General features: G+C 48.5%; 7 protein-coding genes across 7 annotated transcripts; 1 reads left to right on the top strand and 6 right to left on the bottom strand.

Annotated features, from left to right (window-relative positions):
• Positions 1-48: 48 nt before the first annotated feature.
• Positions 49-1,584, top strand: PADG_07773 (uncharacterized protein; the record flags this gene model as incomplete). Its single annotated transcript, XM_010764844.1, has 3 exons — positions 49-546; positions 615-1,378; positions 1,461-1,584. 3 exons carry the CDS (start codon positions 49-51, stop codon positions 1,582-1,584), a joined length of 1,386 nt encoding a protein of 461 aa, XP_010763146.1.
• Positions 1,585-2,080: 496 nt separating this feature from the next.
• On the bottom strand, positions 2,081-4,048 carry PADG_12355 (uncharacterized protein; the record flags this gene model as incomplete). The annotated part of the gene is made up of 1 exon (XM_010764895.1): positions 2,081-4,048. The coding sequence occupies one exon, from the start codon at positions 4,046-4,048 to the stop codon at positions 2,081-2,083; it is 1,968 nt and encodes a 655-aa protein (XP_010763197.1).
• Positions 4,049-5,041: 993 nt separating this feature from the next.
• PADG_12354 (uncharacterized protein) lies at positions 5,042-8,776 on the bottom strand (the record flags this gene model as incomplete). The annotated part of the gene is made up of 4 exons (XM_010764894.1): positions 5,042-5,167; positions 5,401-5,678; positions 5,745-8,467; positions 8,619-8,776. The coding sequence occupies 4 exons, from the start codon at positions 8,774-8,776 to the stop codon at positions 5,042-5,044; spliced, it is 3,285 nt and encodes a 1,094-aa protein (XP_010763196.1).
• A 1,106-nt stretch (positions 8,777-9,882) lies between these two features.
• PADG_12353 (uncharacterized protein) lies at positions 9,883-12,305 on the bottom strand (the record flags this gene model as incomplete). The annotated part of the gene is made up of 2 exons (XM_010764893.1): positions 9,883-12,093; positions 12,228-12,305. The coding sequence occupies 2 exons, from the start codon at positions 12,303-12,305 to the stop codon at positions 9,883-9,885; spliced, it is 2,289 nt and encodes a 762-aa protein (XP_010763195.1).
• A 771-nt stretch (positions 12,306-13,076) lies between these two features.
• On the bottom strand, positions 13,077-13,877 carry PADG_07771 (6-phosphogluconolactonase; the record flags this gene model as incomplete). The annotated part of the gene is made up of 1 exon (XM_010764843.1): positions 13,077-13,877. The coding sequence occupies one exon, from the start codon at positions 13,875-13,877 to the stop codon at positions 13,077-13,079; it is 801 nt and encodes a 266-aa protein (XP_010763145.1).
• Positions 13,878-15,774: 1,897 nt separating this feature from the next.
• PADG_07770 (uncharacterized protein) lies at positions 15,775-16,178 on the bottom strand (the record flags this gene model as incomplete). Its single annotated transcript, XM_010764731.1, has 2 exons — positions 15,775-15,989; positions 16,064-16,178. 2 exons carry the CDS (start codon positions 16,176-16,178, stop codon positions 15,775-15,777), a joined length of 330 nt encoding a protein of 109 aa, XP_010763033.1.
• Positions 16,179-16,720: 542 nt separating this feature from the next.
• PADG_07769 (uncharacterized protein) lies at positions 16,721-19,090 on the bottom strand (the record flags this gene model as incomplete). Its single annotated transcript, XM_010764730.1, has 1 exon — positions 16,721-19,090. One exon carries the CDS (start codon positions 19,088-19,090, stop codon positions 16,721-16,723), a length of 2,370 nt encoding a protein of 789 aa, XP_010763032.1.
• Between the last annotated feature and the right edge of the window lie 1,634 nt (positions 19,091-20,724).

The raw sequence follows: 20,724 nt of genomic DNA, 5'->3' as shown, positions 1-20,724 counted from the left end.
CACCCCGCTATTTCTCCGGACCAACAGGTTTACCACGCTGAATCAACAATGAGCTCGAAACACCCGCCCCAGTTCCAGTTGCCCTCCGTGGCGGGTTCTCCAACTTCACCGCAGGTCGTTCGAACGCTCCGTAGATTCCAATCGCATCAAAGCCTCACCTCAAACACCTCAACTTTTCCTCCTAATCCGCGCCAGCCACTCCAGCGCAATCCTGCCAGCTATCGAGACCGTCCTGAAGAAAATGCAGAACGTCAAAATAATACCGAGGCTCCTACGTTTCTGACTCGTACTCGAACCAGATCCAATAGCGATGTTACATCAAACAGCATTGCTGCCGTACAACAGCATCAACAATATCAGCAACAGCAAAACCATAGGCGACCTGCTGGTGGAAGAAAATCTGGTTCCTTGGGCTTCGTGGGGAGACGGTCGAGTCTAGATATCTTGCTAAGGGATGGTCCGTCTGTGGATGGTATGGCTGCAAGCTTACAGGATCTGAGATACCTTGTTTTGTCCAATAGAGTCGATTCCGACGGCGATGGAATGGTATGATATTTCACATCTGTTGAGCATCTTAGTATTTTGCTTCCCAGTTGACTCAATAATTTCCTCAGTCACCACATCGCATATACCTCTGGTTAGCGCTTCTTAATATTGCGCCTCTGCCAACGGACGAGTACCTGTCCCTCGTCCATCGGGGACGCTCCCCCGCATATACTAAGATTCGCAATGATACTTTCCGAACTTTAGCCACGGACCCGCTTTTCAAACGTCGAGTTACGGAGGCAAGCCTGATTCGCCTGCTGAATGCCGTTGCCTGGAAGATACATGACTCAAAAGAAGAGACTGCAAAACTTCACATATCCCAACAGGAACATTACGCTAGAACCCTTTCCCTAGAACCTTCTCCATCTTCAACTGATGGTTTTTCCTCCACTCCCTGTAACACACCTTCTACGACATCACACGCAACATCCGAATCCGCAATATACGTGCAGGGAATGAACGTTCTTTGCGCGCCATTTCTCTACGCTTCCAGAAGCGAAGTGGAGGCCTTTGCCCTCTTCCATTACTTTGTCACCAGAGAATGCCCTGGATATGTCAGGGGTACCATGGACGGTGTACACAAGGGACTTAAGCTCGTGGATAAATGTTTGGAGGTCGTCGAGCCCAAACTCGCAAACCATCTTTTTGGCAAGGGGATGTATGCTGAATTATATGCATTCCCGTCCGTTCTTACTCTTTGCGCTTGCACACCACCTCTACCTGAGGTTCTGCATCTGTGGGACTTTCTTTTCGCTTATGGACCGCATTTACATATTTTGTGCATCGTTGCTCAGTTGATTAGGATGCGGGATCACATTTTGGCTAGCCCAAGGTGTGTACTATGCTCTTTTTTTGGGTTGAGCCGTATCTTCTCTGACTCATAAATGAGATCTAACTGACATATGATGCTGTAGTCCGAATAAAATTCTCCGCGTGTTTCCCGCACTAGACGCCAAAGAGATCATTGCGCTTACTGTCCTAATAGTACGAAAGATTCCTGATGATTTATACGAGGAACTTGTCGTTCACGCTCAGTAAATCCATTATCCATCAATGGGAGCCTCTTCTTGACTCCCTTCCAAGCCGCGCACACACGCCTCCATTTTCTTATTCTTCTCTGCGACGAATTCATGTTCCTTCACCATCGAGGAGATCTTCTGTCAATGAAGTTATTATACTGTTTCTCCCTCTTTTCTCCAATTTGGTCCCGAACATTCCCGCCGTTGTTCATTCGAAATGTCCTTATATTCTCTCGCATAAATTCTATTTTGCTCAGATACGACATGTGTGTATATTAGGCCTTGAAATGCTGATTATGATGATATGATGATATAATGAAAAAAAGACGGTCTTGTTATTCGGTTGTTGATATCAGTTTATTGATCTCTAATTTTTTGTCCCTCTCTATTGGAGGTCATATCTATTTCTAAATGTTAACAACAAGACGTAAAATCACTCCTACGCCAAAACGCATTCCAAATGCATCATAAAGGTATACCACTAGGTTAGAAAACAGAGGGTGGGAGAGAGAAGTTCAGTTCTTCAGAACCCCTTCACCTCTCTCCTCTCTCTCCTCCCACAAACACCTCTCACACAGACACGTACCCCCCAACGCCCCCCTTGCCCACTCCCTCCTCTCCCTCACCCCCAACCCCACATCACAATAATGATTTAAAATCTCTTCCCCCTTCCTAATCCCCTTCCCCCTCCCCCTCCCCCTCCCCCTGCCGCTCCCATCCTGAGCCTCTCCACCCCTACCCCCCCATCTAACCCTCTCCCCTTCCCCCCTAGCCGTAAACGTAATCTCCCCACCCCATTCCCAACGCACATTCGGATCACAAGAATGGTTCGCCAGACACCAGAGCGGGTGCACGGCGCAGACTTCCGGGCCCCCATCCCAGGTTGACAGGCGGCCTGAGGCCGTACCGCGGAATTTGGCGTAGAGGGTGTTTAGGATCCAGGTGTCGTAGAGGGGGAGGGTGATGAAGGGATCCAGCCCCATTTCTTCGAGGAGGCGGGTGGGTTGGAGGATTGTTAGGTGGAAGGAGAAGGGGAGGGTTGCCGAAGGGGGCTGGGAGGATTGGAGAGGTGATGATGATGATGATGATGATGGAGGAGGAGGAGGTGGTGGTGGGAGCAACCCATCATCGAGCGGGTAGAAATCGCCCCAGATGTACTTTACCTCCTGCAAGTCTAGTGGGTGTATGCGCTGCGTGGCAACCATGGCGATGGCGCGGCGTAGCAGGAGAAAATACAAGTAATCAGCCTTATCTTTCGGGTCCTGGATGTCCTTTCCAATGGCCTCGAGGCCCTCTTTCCCACACTCGGCTGGGTGGTAGATACTCTGAGCGAGATCGTGACACTCCTGGCTGCAAAATACGGTATCTTGGCAATTCTCGCAGGCGACGGAGGGGTCTGCGGCGGAGAGATCCGGGATCGGTCCGTTGCAAGCATCGCACAGGTCGTCATGTAGGCGATTCGTCGCGGTTAAGAAGGATGACTCGTGGAGGAAAGTCTCTCCAGGCGCGATGCTTTGAGTTGCTACTAAACCGAGTTGGACGGAAGTTTTTTCTCCATCTCCCCTTTTACCAGCTGCTGCGCTGTCTGTGGTACTATCATATAGTGCAGGCAGGGCGATGGAGCGCACTTCGCATTTGGGAGCCACTTCCTTAAGCCTTTCATTCAGCAGCTGCAAAGTCTCAGGCGCGTTGCGGTCTGGCTCGTGTGTATTCCAGGGATACAAAACCCTCCTCGCAAACCCCTGACCGTCGAGATGTGCAGGCTCAAATTCTGCCAGCAGCTCGTCATCGGTTTCTTGTTCTTGGTCTTCAATGGCAGAACTCAGCACCCGTCTCTCCCTCTCCCTCCGCTTCCGGGACCGCAGGGATGCCACATACGAGCGTTTGATGGTATTCAGCTGCTCTTCTAACTCATCGAAGCTGCATTTAGAGTCGACGCCGGACAGGTTCATAGCTTGTATGCAGAAATGATACGCATCTCTCATACAACCACACTGCACAAGGCTTTTCACGAGCAAGATGTACACCTGCCATATATGTTCCGTATATTCGTCTTGAGAAACGGGTTCAAAACAGACCTCCTCCTCCTCCTTATCTTCTTCATCACCGTCTTCAAAATTGCCATGATCATTACCACTGCTCTTCTCAGCATCTCGAATAAGCATTCTCGCAACCCCATCCACAAGCCCAAGGGAACCAATCGATTCCAAGGAATCCAACCCCACCCTCTTTTGTGCCCTGTACTCGCTAGAATCCGGATCAATCACAGCCTCAAACAAAGTTAGCGCACGATATGCATCAGCAGCTGCAAGATCGGGATATCCAAGCTCAGAATGCACCGTGCCACGCTGAAGATGTCTCATGGGGTTGTGAGGGTCTGCGTAAAGTAAAGCGGTGGCATCCTCACGCTGTTTAAGGAGAGCGATGCCGGCATTTTTGTTCTTCATCCTGTCAATGTCGTAGCTGTTGATTTGGGCAGACATCTTGAGTGGGCATACCAGCTTTCTTTCAGCTTTCAGAGTAGGGAATGCTAAACGGCTAAAATGAAGAATTTCCAAATGCAATTTTTTTTTTTTTTTTCAGTTATTGTGTATTTTGAGAGACAAAATGAAAACCCGATTTGTCCTCTTTTTCGAGAGAAGATAATAACCCTTTGGTTTTCTCCCTCCCTTTTGTTGACCTGTTGGATAAGATCAAATGCCCTTTAGTGATCACCTGCGCAGCAATCTGCGCTGGTTTGCACTTTAGCAACCTGCGATTCCCCGAGCTGCCTGTACAGAATCTCTATTTAAAACAAATGTACATATAATAAGAATGCTACAGTGTTTTATTCTCAGCTTGTTCCAAGATGAGGGGGGGATATAGTTTTTTATTTTTTTTTAAAAAAAAAAAAAAAAAATAACGATACCATGTGACTTTCCACCCTAAATCAGTTAACTCTAGGATGGATCGATCCATGGATGGACTTTAGGAACTGATAAATCTCCTCGATTTGATCAAACTCGCTACGGAAAAGAGTTGCAGTACTGATATTCTTTGTGCCAACACATAAAACTAATCCTGCAGATAATTAGTTATAAGCGATTTACAATATTGTCCGCTTTTGCAATCATCTACCCCAGTTCAGCTCACAAAACGCCATCACCAAAATATGAAAAGAATGCAGATATGCTAAAAATTAGAATATGCAATGTGCCGTTATTTTGTGCACTTAATAGATATTAATAAAATGGCGGCCCGTTGCGGGAATGCCCAACAACGCCGTGTCTATGGAGTAACGTTTCATCAATCAAATGTGGGAAAGGAGCCGAGTTTGTACTTCGTTCTACTCGAGGGAAGAGGACGTCACGGCGAAACCAGAGAGCCATTCACATAACCTGTAAATTAGATACAGTCAATATTTTGTCTCCACACTCATGCCAGAATTCTAACCAGCAGGAGCGGGTAAATTAGAAAGGGCATAAATGGGCTATATTTCAACTCACGTTGCAATTTTCATCCAAGACGATGGTCCCGCCTTCTCCCCCCTCGGGATTATCCACGGTGCCTCGAATAACTTGTCTTTCTCTGAGCGTGGCAGCGAGTCGGGCCAGCATACCCCTCTAAATAATCCAAGAAAAGGAAATCAAATAAGCATCAAGAACATTGAAGAAAACCCCACCGCCTCCCAAAAAAAAAAAATTAAAAAAAAAAATCAACAAATGAGCACGGGGCAAGAGTATTTTGTTGTAACAAAAAGGGGACAAATGGGTTTCTATTATTATGAGAACCACGACGCCCATTCAGAGAATGATACCGTTGTCCTGTGCTCGGTGAAGGATTGTATCCCACGTACCGTGATGAAGGCTTCGTTCATCCCTCCCTGCCGGTTGATGTCATTTTGGCTCATGATCTGGTAGCTGTCCTGCATGCACTTCCGGCTTTTAAGCCCATGTTCTTGACGACCGGTTTGGTTTCCTCCAAGGTGATTTCCATAAACAATGTTAGCTTGCGCATCGGGATCCGCAATATTAATTCCTAGGCGGGCGTTATTCTGAGCATGAGCGTCCGGGGAGAATATTTTGATAGTTCGATCGATTCCTGAAACTGCAAGTGTTGGTTCATAAGGGTGGCCTTGCACAATTTTTTCTCTTAGCTAGTTAGACCCTAAGATGAATTTGGTGACAGATTAAATCCCACCTTGAACAACATTGACAACGTCACTATCTCCCTCCAAAATGTTGACCAAATCCGAAGTTTTCCGGTCCCAAATGAATACATGCCCAGAATCGCTACCGCTGACCACGTATTCGTCATCTAATCCAAAATAATTCACGTCTTTAACCGTTTTGATATTGCAATGGCCCCTGTAAACGTTAATATGTGAGTAGCATGGAACGTTGCTTTCAACCATATTCCGCTGTCCTGCACCCCGACGGACGAATAGGCGACCACTATCTACACCAAATTCGTCACTATCATCAGAATCACTTTCGTCATGGCCCTCATCTTCAGACTCCGAGAGATAATCATCTGCGTCTTCCGAATCGCCATCGCCAAGATCTGAATCGTCTTCGTTGGAATCGCCATCTATCTCGTTTTGTCCTGCCGAGTCAGGAACGGGTGACTCTGGATTGTGTGGAGTTTGGTCACTCCTAGAAGTGCTTGCTTGGCGATGTAGTCTTCTTCTTTCTTGATCTCTGCGACTGAACAGCCTGACCTCCTCAATCTGCTCCTCTTCCTCATCGGGATCAATATCCTCCTGGACTTTTTCCCATTGATCGTTGTCTTTGTCTTCTTCCTCAATAGTAGTCCGAATACCACCAAAGGCGCGGTTAACAAACTCGAAATTGACACCCTCACCAACCTCCATGAGAATTCCTCTCCCAACTTTGAGGCCCCAGAATCGATAAGAAGCACACCGGTCCAAGGCTTGCAGGTTTGTCCTATTCTCGCTACTCTCCCCATTTGTTTCAGCCGCTGCTGAAGCCGCGGCACTCCCTGACAGGTCCTCCAAGGGCAGTTTTATGGCTTCAGCAAATGCGTTGACAGCAGCAGATTGCGAGTCGAACAAGACACGAGAGGAATCATGTTCAAATCTGGAAGCATCAACATTGATGACAGCCTCGCTACCAGCCAGATTCTGAAAATATGGAATCAAGATGGTTTCAATGGAGTCGTCTTCTGCATGTACCGGAATGGGATATCTTGCACTGTCATGCCGATGGGCATGACTCCATCGGAAGCCGCGCAAAAGTGCCTCACGTCCACCTTCGAGCCAAAGAATAATTGCTTTTAGGAAGTCGTACCCAAATTGGGCTGAAGGGTCTATCGTTCCGTTTTCAGTTGGGGCAGGCACTATTTCGCGGAATAATTCCAGCTGAGGACTATCTGAATCTGATGGAGTCTGAAGTCTCCCTCCGAGCACCCTTGCTAAGGCGCCTGAAGCCTGAACGAAGCGACGGGAAGTTTCACGGTTTCTCCGCAATGCCTGCTGAAATATAACGTCATCACGGGACGGATTGAGGGGATATCTCCAGGTCCTGATGACCTCATCCATTTCAGACAGACATGTTGCTGCATAGCCTAAAATAGACGTAAAAGATGCTGTGAACGGTGTTACTTCGGTTTCAGCAGCCACCCTCACCGACGCATCAACAGAAAATAGCAGCTTTCGAATTTCAACCAGAGTCTTCGCAATTCTCAAGCTCAACTTTTGGGCCTCATTGAGAACCGACTCCCGCGCCCTTTCTATCAATTCCGAAGTGGCGTCTTGATCATTCCCTGCGAGCGAATCGAGTGGGATATCCTCAGAGTAGCCATTACCATATCGAACTCTGAAGGATATATCTTCACCGTCGAGTCCATTTTCAGACATCCGCCGTAATTGATGCCTATTATCACTTGCCATAGACGCAGAAGAATTGGCCTTTTCCCTCTTCCGCTTTCGAGTCTTGGACTTCTTGTTCTTACTAGTACCAGAGCTTTCTTGAATAGTTGGCTCCTCCGTTTGCTTTACGTCTCTAGCATCGGGGCTGCGCATAATATCGAAGCTGTAAATGTGATCCCCGGACCAACTAACGACCATTTCGTTGGGATTAGCATCACTTATCTTGCATGCTGTGATATGCCCGCTATCTCTAGATTTGACTCTTTTCTGGCCATTGGGAGCGAACCGGCGAACACATCTGGTAGCCTGACCCATGGCATTGTCATCAGCTGGCCCTGTTTGGCCCCGCTCAGCCAGAAAGTCACGACCTAGCATTCGTCGGTCGTGAAGGAAGCAGTGCAGGTAGGCTCCTCCAAGGGCAATGTACTGAGGCTGGCTCGGCGAGCAGGATATACTGTTTAAGTCAATGTGATATCGTTTGTATGATATCAACGGAGGGGGAACATTGGAGTCGTCGTGGCTACGACCAGGCCTGTAAGCCATAAAACCTTGGCCGCCACGAGGTGAAGGGTATGCAGATGACGGCTGACGGAGGTCCCATTGCCGCACCTCACCGTCTTCTGAGCATGTCAGGAACAGATATGGCGAGTTTTCAGTGACTACACGTTTCACTCGATCTGCATGGGATCTATAGACGCGTACATTCGTATTCGCCTCAGTCAGGTACCACATTCCGTTAAAAAAGTTGTTAAATCGGCGACTCCTAGCAGATGTGGCAAATTCCGCTGCCACGGAGGGACGACCAGAGTACTCGATGTCAAAAACCCGAACTTCGGAATCGCCAGCACATGAAACGAGGGTCCGATCATTGGAGTGGGGCATGAATTTCACGGAGAATATATTGGCGGAATGTCCTGTTTGTATGGTGGTATTTAGGAAGAAGGCAGCAGTGGATGATTCAGGCTGATAGGAGTAGATATTCAAATGCTGATCATCGGAGCCGGAGGCCAGGAGCTTCCCAGACTTTGACCAACTAGAGGTGGGCACATTGTCAGCCGGGACTCTATTTATCACATCCACATGCAATGAGAAAAGGTATTTCTCAAGTATACTCAGCTTCCAGGTACGTAGGTAGCCACGGAGGTGAGGGACAGAGACAGAGGCCACCGAATAGCGGACAGTACCTTAAAGCGTTAACGCAACCAGTGTGTCCACCGAGCTCATTAACAATATCCATATCATCTATCCAAGCCTTATCGCCATAAATTCCTGCGATGCTGGCGTACGAAGTATCGTCCCCAAGCTCCCGCCTAAGAAGACGCCTTTCCAGAACAGATTTCATGACGAGAAGATGAAGATGGAGAAGATCTCACAACGCACTTGAGAGGAAATTGGTCAGCTTCTAAAGAATCATCAATAGAGAAGGTCGCAGCAGTCCTTCTTGGGATCAACCCGCATCAACGTCAGCATTGGATGCTCCGGATGCAAAAAAAAAAAAAAAAAAGGGTTGATGCTTCAAATCCAAAGAGGGCTCGGGATGCCAGTCGTGCGAAGGTATTCTTGTCTTAAGGGATTCTGGGACAGTATGAAGCTCTGGTAGAACGAATCGAAGCTTTTTGGCTCAGCAAAGCACAACTCTAATACCCGGATTCGCCGTGGTTGGAGAGGATGTTGTGGAACTTTCCACCGTTGAAGAGCAGCGTTGGATGTCGAAAGGGGATGATGACAAGTTAACTCACCACGCTCTCACTGGATGAGATATCGAGAGTTGCTGAGTGCGGAACGCTTCCTTTTAAGCAAGGAGATTGGTATAACTGGTAGCTATCTCTGATGCTGGAGGAAGAGGCTGGCGGGATGGAAGCTTCCATACAAACAAAGACAGACAAGTGGTTCGAGATAACCAACCAACCATCACGTGAACGTCTGCTGGGTGACATCATCAACCCTCATAACTAAACGTTACTGGGTGCTAGTAGATCTTCCGCTTCGAGGATCCACTTCATACAAACTTACAGAGATAACACATATTCAAGAGTGTTATCTCGTCGGTGTTTTGTATCTTCGCAGTTCTATCATATAATAGATTCTGTCCCAATGACCCTTTGGCAATTCAGGACCAAGGATCTTATCCCCTGTGTATTGAACTTTACACACATCAGATTGGAAATTACTAGCCTAGTAAATCAGGGCTACAGAGCCTGCTTCGGTGATAGTCTCTGTAGCGACAACTGCAGAGTGTGCAATACGATATATTATGTTTTCAAAAAGCAGAATAAATCAAGAGAAAAAAAATATTGAAACAGCCCTCTCACGCCGTCCATCATCAAAAACCTGGTATCACATTAACAGTCACCCATGAAACTCCATCAGAGCAAGAATGACGAACCAAGAGAGACACCAGCAGGTCCAACGAAGCCTTCCAATAGCCCACCTTAAATCCACAAATCCCTATGCCAAAGCCCAGACAGGCTGCCTTCTCCGCCTTTCAGCAGCAGCAGCAGCACCACCACCACCACCTCCTCCTCCTCCTCCTCCTCCACCTCCAGCATTGGCAGAGACGGAAGCAGGCCCCAGCCGATCAACCACCTTGCTAACCCACAACCTCTCCAACACCTCTACATCCACCTCAATCGCACTCACAATCTCCAATTCCTCAATCATCGACCGCAACAACAACTTATGTCCACGCACAGTGCGAATCAGCGCTGAAGAGGGCGGGTATTTACCCTTATCCTGTCCATCTCCCCGAACATCAACCTCGAGGCAATCCAGCTCTCTAGCGCAGAGAACCAGCTTCGCGCTCAGCGCAGCCACTTCCTCTTTCCACTTAGAGCTGAGGGGATCTATGAAGTCGCAGGTAGTGGCCGCGTTGTCGCTATAAGCATCCTCGACATCGTCATCACCATCGTTACCATTAGCGTTCCCGTCAACCGCCAGCTTCTGATACGCATTCCCATTCTGCGTGCCTTTACCCCTCCCGCTCCCGCTCCTGCCCCGTCTAACCCTCTCTACATGCTCAAACCACCTCTCAAAGACGCGTATGCAATCCACATGTCTCCCGCCACGCACATCCGTTAGCGCAGCGACATCCTGCACAACGCGCGACAACGCCTGTATCTGCTCCGCGAAATCGTAGTGACTATGACTATTACGACCTCTATTATTCCGATTCGCCTGGATATCCTCCGCTAACCGGTCCAGGGCTAGCTTATTGACATAGCGCTGTGCCCCTTGCTCTTGAGCGAGGAGAGTGTGATACTTGGACACGACGGATTGGTGCTGCTTGCGCAATTTGTTCTTGGCACTGCATTCCCATTCTAGTCGGGCATGGAGAGAGTCTGCGTGGAGGAGGTGGAGTTGAAGGAGTTCAGTTTGCAAGGCTGTTATTTGCAGATTGGTGTGCGAGGATGTATCGGTCCCGGGTCCGGTTTCGGTCACACTCGTTGAAGATGCAGAGGCGATAGGGATGGGTGGCTTAGTTTTCAATCCCCTTTTGGGACTGTAGTGTTGCTGAAACATAGAGAACTGTGGCTTGGCCGCCTTTGATGATGGGGTTGTGCTAGTTGTTGCTGTCGTTGTGTTGCCATCGCTCTGTTTCACACTTGAACTCGTATGACCTTTCGTCGTGGAGACAATTTGGCTTTTGTGTCGCGAATGGTTTGTTTTCGCCACCCTCGACACAACCATAGGTTGTCGTAACGACGCGGATCTCTCCAATCGCGTTGCGTTTGTGGTTTGAGGTTTCGGAGGCTCCGGTTTAGGCTGGTTCGTGTTCACCGACCCGGATCTTTCGCGTCTTTCCAGTCGAGGCGTAGGTCTGCTTTGGGGTCGTGACATCTGCGAGGTTGTCGTGTTTGCGGAGCTTGGCCTCTCCATCCTAGCTATATGTACACTCTGCGATCTCGATAACTGGCAGTTAGTCGTACTCGAAGAGGCCGGTCTCTCAAACCGGTTAATAGGTGCGTCCTGAGATTTTGATGAGTCTAACTTGGACGCATTCGCCGATCCTGGCCGCTCTAATCGACCCGTAGTTCCTCCGGCATGGTAGTTCATAGAACTCGCCGTTGGTCTAGCTAGTTTTGATAGCGATAATTTGGAAGACGATAGCGGAGGCGCCGTCTGCTCACTCAAGTCCGGTAATTGAGCAGGGCCATCAGTAGATCGCCCAGGGACGGGCGGGTGGATCGCCGTCGCTGGAGTCTGGATCTCCTGTACATCTGCACCTCGTAGCCGTTGTAGCTCAGTGTCCTGCAGCTGCGGCTGCAACCTGCCCGAAGAAACACTTCCTGCACCCTTCTGCCAACTACCCCGTTGTGGCAAGAAGCTGCGACGACGGGCTGCTAGGGCACTATCGCCACCATTGCCACCGCTATCTTCCCTTCCTCCATGGCTTGTTGTTGTGGGTGCTGCTGCTGCTGCTGATGTTGCTGCTGTTGCTGCTGTTGCTGCTGTTGCTGCTGTTGCTGCTGTTGCTGCTGTTGCTGCTGTTGCTGCTGTTGCTGCTGTTGCTGCGGTTGTGGCTGGCTGAGGAAGGCCTGAAACAGGCTGTGTATATGAAGGTAATTTGAAATTGCGAGGTGGTGCGGATGCCGACGACGTGGCCGACGATGCAGTGTTCGAGCGGGCTTCGATTGTTCGGGGACGTTGGGCTTCGGGGATCTGTGCTATGTGCACGCGTGAATCAGTAAATAATACTTCTCTTGCGGTTCAATTCTTGTCTCCGCTTTCTCACTCTTCGAATATCAGGTAACGACCTCTGCCAGGGATCAGGGAACTCAGAATTTCTAGCATACCGCTTCTCGATCAAGACCAGCAGGTTTCTGTCTGATACGAGGTTCGCGGAGGGAGAGGCTCCGCATGGGGATTGGCATGTCGTTGGAGGAGGAGGAGGAGGAGGAGGAGGAGGAGGAGGGAGTGGCGTTGGACAGGATCCACGAAGAGGCCGTTCGGAGCTCAGTTGAACTCGAGTTTCTTCTGAGACCGAAGTAAACAAAAGCCGGCGCTGGATGTTGGTCAGCTTACATATTTAGTAAACTAGTTAGTTGGTTAGTTAACTGGTTTACACCAACCCAAAATTTTGTATCGCTCTCTCGGGGCAGTTGGCTGGGGCTGGGCCAACAAAAGAATCATTGACTTTAACCAATCCCAATTTAAACAGCATCAAACAGGGCAATGCACAGTTGGGTTCAATTAGTTTTGGAACCTGATATTGAACAAATAAACTTGGTCGGTTGTTTACCCGATGAAACATTAAGAGTCACATTACAAACAGGACGCAAATATTCGGATCTCCCGAGGAGACTGCGAGATGACTACCTGAGATTATTAGAATTAGGGGCCTGGGTCCAAGCTGGAGGCTATGGTCGATGAATCTATCCTAGGACTCTGTTTCTTGGGCTTGGGAATCCGTCTCAATGAGAAAAGTTCTTAAAGCAAAAGGTTAAGGAGCAAGGAGCAAAGAAAGCCATGCAATATACACCCTGCAATCAAAAAGTATTTTGCTGCCCGAAGCAGCCCCCCGGGAGCTCCCTGGATGCTCCAAACACAGACCCCATGATGTGAAAAATAAATAAATAAATAAATAAATAAATAAAATATAAGACAAAGGGAAAATGACGGCAACACTCGTTCCATTCGCAAAATCATAGATGCTCCTTTAAAGGAAACGAAACCCCTTCCACAGCACTGCTATCCGTAAACCAACTCACTTTCTCCGCACCGCCCGCATTGACCAGCGCACAGGGAAGGCTCCTCCCTTCCTCCGTGTCAAAGATCTGTCTCAGGATCTCCTTCTTCCCCGCACCCATCGCCACAAACGCGATCCTCAACCCGTGGGTAACAACAGGCAGCGTGAGCGTAATGCGCTTGGGCGGGGGCTTCGGTGAATCCGAAATGGGCGCAACCCATGCAACTGATTCGCGGAGCAGTTCGTGGCCAGGGAAGAGACTGCACGTGTGTCCATCCGGACCGCAGCCAAGCAACAAGAGGTCGAAAACAGGCAATTTGACGCTATCCTTTGCAGCGAAGGAGTGCATCAGTTCCTCCTGGTACCGGTCTGCCACTTCCTGCGGATCATCGTCGTCGATATGCGCGACGTCGATGGGGTGGACTTTCGGCCTCCCCAGCTTTGCGGGGATCTTATTGATCAGCTCTGTTTTGACGAGGTGGTAATTGCTCTCTTCGTGGTGGAGGGGGACCACCCGTTCGTCGGCGAAGAAGATTTCCCAGGTGGAAAATCGCGGCGTGTCGTCGTCGGTGCCATCGCTGGAGGCGAGAAGGGCCTTGGCGAGGACTGCGGGGAGAGAGCCGCCAGAGACGGCTACGCGAAAGACGCCATGTCTGTTGATGGCCGTGTTCTGGGACTGCAGGACATATTTCCGGAGATGCTTTGCAAGAGTGTCTGTGTCCGGGAAGGTGTAGAGATTTGGCATTCCTCCCACCATGGTTTGGCTGAAGCTGGAAATCGAGAGTGAGAGAGGGGGGTAAGTTGATTTGCAGTGGTTTTAGCTTGTCGCGGGGCAGTTTAACTAGTGGGAGTAAAGTAACGTACCCAACTAGTGACGTAGACGTACAGGCAGCTACTGGGGCAAATCTCGTTGAACACACGCACACGGGAACAGAAGGAAGATATTCGGTCGCAGCTGGATATCACCAGATGAACAGAAGAGAGGGCGTCGTCCACGTACGATTGAAACTAAGGTCAAATGGGATGGAACAATCAGCGGAGGCGGGAAGAAGTTTGAGGATGAACTTCCTCTGGTTGCACTCAACTCTGTCTGCATCCTTTTCAGCGCGCTCTGCAACTGATCTGGCAGCCTAAAATTAATCAGATGGGGCTCCACAAAGCCTCTCCTTTTCTGAACACTAAATACCTTTCTTTCGAGAGAAGTTTGTTCAGAAAGAGACCGCCTCAGAGTATACAGAAAAGCCCGGACTATTAGAAAACTCTTGTTAAGTTAACTCATTAATAATATATTTTGTTATAACTATTTTATATTTATTTATTTTTGATATTTTTTTTTTTTTTTTTTTTACAAAGTTAATTAATTATCAGTTATCAATAAATTGTTGCATTTAAAGCTTATCTAGTTACATCTTAGATAACTAATTAATTAACTAACTATTAAGTTAAATAAAATGAAAGATTTTAAAAACATCCATAAAAAAATAAAATAAATTGATGTTAATAATATAATTTAAAAGAAATTAATTAAAAATTGTTAAATTATTAACTTTTACTTTCTTTATAATTTGAAATAACATTAGTTATTTGAAAAATACTCCCATTAAACAAAAGTGCTTGGTTGTAGCTGAGCTGGCTGATTGGGTTGGTTTTCACAACTGCTTTTTCGCCTTATCGCCCATCACGTGAATCAATCCGACGAACTTTCGTGGCTCGCTTTCGCTTTTGCTTTCGCTTTCGCTTTCGGCCCTCGCTCGCCCGCTCACCCGCCTTGCGTGAGGGGGGGAGTCGTTTTCGACACCGGGATGCGACGATCGAGAGAGAGAGAGAGAGAGAGAGAGAGAGAGAGAGAGTCAAAGCAAGAACGCTGTCAGCTCTTGCACCTGGATGCCATCTTTGTGGACAAGTGGATATGAAAGTGGCTCTTGATTCTGACCCTGACACCACCTTTGATGATGATGAGGGGCCAGTTGCCCCCAGAACATTATATTATATATACATCATGTAGCCCCCAAGCAAAGAGCCTGGATGTTCATGCAGCTTCGACAGTAGCGGAACAGCGACCGCACTCGGGAGAATCTCAATGAGACCCATGTGTGCTGGGGAGCGGGAGGTAAGTTTTCCCGACCGTCAGGTTAGGTAGGGCTAGCTGGCTAGCTGGCTAGACTTGTGTCATAATAGTTTGTGTGGATTCTGGGAGTTGAATATTTTCAGTTCCAGTTCAAGTGTTTTTTTTTTTTTAAAGAATTATCAAATCATGAATCATGCATTGAAGCGCTTCATTTGTAGCAAATAACAAATACACTATTATAAGCCCCTCTTTATCACACTGGGCGGCAACTGATCGACGCGAATCTAGAACTTCTGCTGGTGTTCTCAAAATTTAATCACTCATCAAAGCCTCAAGAAACCCTCAATTTCAACCAGAGAGCAAACGCTGATACCCCATCCTTTTTTTTTTTTTTTTTTTTTTTTTTTTTTTTTAAGAACACATCTAACGTGTTTCAAGATATCATTCCCCGCTTGACAGTTGACTGGCCGAGTGTTGTTCCAATGTGTGCATTGAAACCCTTCCAAAGTTTGCTGGGCATCCTCCGGGTCATTGCATAGCCAAGGAATCAGCAAAAAATGGGGTTTGGATTGAAAGTAAGGAACTCTCAGCATCTGTGATGCTTGCAGTATTGCTCTCTAATGGGATCATCTCCATGTTCGCAGCTGCCCGCCATGGCACCTACAAAGGCCTTCTCAGGGAATTCTTCTGTTGTCGCTTTATCCTTATCATCAAGAAAGGAGATGGTCAAGAAGTGGTCAGACTTCTGCGTCACGACTGGTTTCGCATGGAACATTCGCGTCTGAACCCAATTGCTCCTGGCTGGATTCTGTCTGCTTTGGCTGGGGTGGATTGGGGGAAATCCCTTATCAATTGATTGGACCATGGATTTGCACCATCAGCATCAGCACCAGATGGTATGGCGTCCAGAGTTTCGTTGGTTACAGCACCAGTACTGCTGGCTAAAGAAATATCAGGAGTCTCCATGGAGGCCTGGGCGGCGTCCTTCATAAGGGGCACTGGACTGGTCTTTCGACTTCTGCCGCAGGCTGCGTGGGAGGTCGCCTAGGGAGTACAAGCCGATGAGGCCGCTTGACGCGAGACCTTGCTCTTAGCCTCGTCATCTTTCTAATGGGGCTGGCCCTGGGGATGCTGTGGATCAATGAACGACGGACAAAAGAATGATAAGCCCGGTTTGAACAGGCTTGAGCGCCTGGGAACAGTTTTCGCGACACCATTTTTGGTGGCGCTGCGGAATCCAGCTTCTCGTAGCGGAGACGCGAAAATCTGAGTGACGCAATGTAGAGAGTGCGTGCTGAGGGTTGGAAACAGGAGGTGAAAATGTAAATGAGAAAGCAATTAAAAGGAAAATGGGCTCCAATGGGAGAGAGCCCATCTTTATTTATACTCAAGGCCCAAGAAGTGGTCCCGAGATTGTGCCTTGCTGTTGACAAATAGGCTGCGAATCAGGTTTCAGGAGCTCCCTGGTTAAAAAATATTGTTGCATGTGGAAAAGACTGTATTTATTTGACAAATGTGACACTGAATCTGCATTAGCCTATGATATCCGGGTTTTTCTGTGCATCCTGAAGCTCCTTGATCATATTCAGGTGGAGATGAGGATTCAGTCTCTTCCATCGTTCGCCGCCCGGAAAGACAAGCCGACGTAACCGTTTCACACAGGGGATCAGGGATTGATAGTATGGAGTGAAATTAGTTTCTGCAGCCTTTAGAAAATCCCCTTCACCATTTATCAAGCCTTTTTTTGCCTCTGCCAACTCTATTGTATTCATATAGTTCCATTTCTCAAAGCGTCCTCCGTCTCTCCCTTTGTTCGGTCCATCGTAGTGAATGCATATCCAGAAGAGCACCCAGAAAAAAGACTCCAGATCGTGCATAAAGCAATGGTTTTCACCATATAAGACACCAATAGCCATGAATGCCCTGGTACCAGTCTTGCCCCGCGCGCCGGAGGACCTGTCCCGCTGCTTTTTGATGGCCAGATCAAGGTCAATCAGAAAAGCACGCCATGAAAGGTTGTCATCATCCTCATTCACCATCAGATTCCGAGGGGAAATGTCACTTTGGACAAGACCGGCCTTGTCATGGAGCGACATATAACCTTCAATGCAACCTGCCAGCCCACCAAGCAGAACTGCCTTCGAGCTACTCTCATAGATAGGCTTTCCATAGTCCTGGACAATCACGCGACGATGCACTCGGTTTGGTGGGTTAGATTCCACTGTAGGTTTAGGAGAAGAACTCGACTGGGTACGTTTACTTGGAGGGGGGGGGGTGGTCGTGTCCACACAGTCAAAAGGTCTTTTCTGCCCAGCAGTGCTGCCTTGGCTCTTCTGTCCTCTCTGAGACCTGCTGCGCCGCCCTTTCACCTTCGAGCTGCCTTTGTTATCATTCAATGCTGGAATATTTAGACCCTTTCGAATAGTCAAAACATCGTCCTCCTTGCCATTGATGCAAACCGTCTCATGGTGATAATATCTCGCAACATTCTTGACTCCACTCTTCATCGCTTCTTGCAACAACTTCCCTTCCTCAGTGCGCTCTGGGTATTGCCATGAGTCCTTGACCACCAGTGGTGACTGTGACTCATCGGCCTCACGGTGTGCCTTCCAGCAGGTTGTGGCTCGCCCAGCAATGCAGCGTGCTCGTCCAATGAACTTGTCGATGATCAGCCGTTCCTTCACACCGTCCTTCTCGATCTTGATATACCGTTCAAACCCGATGGTGACAATGGTCGGATCAAATCCAAGCTGCTCCCGGCTCATCAGAAGGAAACCAAGAACAGTGGAAACAAATTGAAGGCCATCCTTGTTGATGTCATAATTCTCAGACGCAATTCCACCCAGACGGTCAAAGTTCCACAGTCGCAGGAATGGCCCACACAGGGTGAACCCAAGAACAAAACGGCGGCTGTCCTGCGCGGCAAGAACCTCTCTGGCATACCTTCCCAGATCATAATACGATCCTGAGGGACGGTCATATCGTGGGTCGTTCTTAAGCTCTCCTGGCACCAGGATCTGCCGCCAATGGCACCTGGAATTCTCTGTGGCGTTCACAACATCAACAAAGCCAATGTCCAGTTTTCTCTGCGCGATGGACCCCTGCATTGGCCGATGTGGCTGTGCGAGCGGCCTCCGGTCAATCTTCAAGGTTGGCTCGTGAGTCTCTGCCATCTGCACCAGCTCACCAATAATCTTGGCCAACCAGCTGAGGACATCCCCTTCTGCCGCCTGTTCGGGCCAGTCCCGCCAGCCATTGTTGTCATTGTAGAGGTTTGTCCCCTTGCACTTTTCAAACACTGCTCGCGCAACTACATCAAGATGTGGTATGTCCCCGAAGTATGCATTGAAGAACCCAGGAATGTCGGTGTGTAACTCTCCAAGCTCCTCCTTCAGCACGGCGTCAATGTAGTCTCGGTGTTCTGTCGAGTTGGCAAAACTGCTAGTGTTGCGCAGCCAGGGTGTTTGTTGGATTGATGATACAGGGGGAGAAGGTGGAGTGGCTTGTGATACAGTGTAAATGAGGCTGAAGACAGCTTTCCAGATGTCGACGTCGGCAGCTTTTTGGATGACAAGCTGAACTAGTGGCCGATAGTAGCGGTAGTTGAAAAGGTCAGGTCGGAGATGCTTAAGTGTTACTTCTGCTAAATCTGAATCGATATTTTGATCGGTAATCCGAGAGCGAAGATTGAATGCCGCGTCCTCTCCTTGTAAAGCAGAGAGGAGTTTTGTAATCGCATTTCGATGGAGTTGGACCCGTTTGTCAGTGGCACCATCATCAGAAATAGACCACGACGCGTGAGTTCTCTCCGCCTCCTGAAGCAAGCCGTGTAAATCACTGAATGACTTGGTTAAAGGATGCTTTTTGATGATAGCGGTTTCATCTGGTGATAGTTCTACCATATTACCAACACAAGGAAACAGAGTAAAATCCCAGCCAGCTGCTGCTTGGGTGCAGGTGTTGAAGAAGGGTACTGAATTGGAGTTGGTCAACAAACAATAAATAACATCAACATTTTGTCTCTGGACATTGTAGGAAGTTAAGTTAAGGTTCAAACCGAACTTGGAGCTTGGGTTCAAAGGAACTTTGGAACTTTTTAGAAATAACCACAGGTTGCGAGACTCCAAGCTTCTGAGGTGTAGCAACATACATTGTTCGAGCGACTTGTGCATTTCTCCCAAATTCGCCCATCAGATAGAGGAGATTTCTAAAAACTCGGGTTGGTGTCTTCCAAGGAGGCCTGACCGAAGCTCATCCGATCTGTAGGCCTAGCCCCCTGGATCAGAAGCCGTCGTCGTAGCCGCCTGGGGACTTGGTCCAGTCATCTCAAATACTGGCCAGCGGGTGTCGAGAGAGAATGATTTCTGCTTCTCTGTGGCCTCTACACACGGGTGGGCGCTTCCATCATGAATGTGGCCATTTATGATTGATTGATTTACTTGGCTCCGGCATCCACAGTAACATTATTGTTCAGCAATTTCTAAACACAGGCTCTCTCTCCAGAGATAAAATCTCTTTTCTAGGACCTTGAAAATGATTGAGATACATCAACAATACAAGCCCCTTCTTGATCCCACTTTTCCCCATCCAATGCTTATATATATATATATTGTAGATAACCAACTGGCTAAAAGCTAACATTTATTTCATCTTTCCTCTCTGTGTTGAAAGCCTCTCAGACGAGAAAGGACTTGTCTCATCATGTAAAATGCTGTTGATTAATTAGTTACCCAGCTCTGGAGAGCAATCTACGAAACCGTGACAGACAGACAACCCGGCGGAGCGCATATCCCGCGCCCGCCAACCAACCAACCAACCAACCAACCAACCAACCGTGCGCGGCGTTGGCAACGTCTGGGCATGGCCAGCTTAGTGACTTGCCACTAACCTTCCAGATCTCGCTGACCCCGACGAAAGGGGCATGAGTCTTAGGAGAACCCTCCCTCTTACTCCTCTCCCCCCTGGCCTGATTCGACCAGGGCACTCTGAGTGGCGGGGCTTCGGTTGATTCTTTCAACGAATGAATGATCCTTGTCCTGCAAGCTACAGACTGTGGCTTCAGAAAGATCATCTACACTGCCTCACAATTCGGCTGTCATTAGACCGCATACCAACGCCGTCCAGAAGGGGGTTGGCTTCGCAGCCCTTGTTGCGTCTCAAGCGTCTCACCTGCATTCCAAGCGAACAAACTGAAGAGAGTCACGACAAACCAATCCGGCCCACTATGGCTTTAGAGAGTACCTACGGTCAAGCCCGCTTGTTGCTGAGCCGTATATTTAACACCAAATTGGCGTCCCAATTACTGCTCTGGCAGCCTTATATAGACAGGCGTAACATTATCAAACACAGAGGGTGGGCAGGGTCTCACTTGACACGGTTTAACCTGGTCCAATGGACCTTCAAGCAGCTCCTGTTCCATATTTTTCTTCCGATGGGCACAACGAACATACAGGCAACTTAAGGCATGCTGGGTCATCGGAAAAGCCAAAAGATTCCTCGAAGATGGGGGTATCTGAACGGACGAGGAAGAGCCGCA

The sequence above is a fragment of the Paracoccidioides brasiliensis genome (genome assembly GCF_000150735.1).
Source record: "Paracoccidioides brasiliensis Pb18 unplaced genomic scaffold supercont2.12, whole genome shotgun sequence".
In the NCBI taxonomy this organism is placed as follows: domain Eukaryota; kingdom Fungi; phylum Ascomycota; class Eurotiomycetes; order Onygenales; family Ajellomycetaceae; genus Paracoccidioides; species Paracoccidioides brasiliensis.
This window is presented reverse-complemented; position numbering and strand designations above follow the sequence as displayed.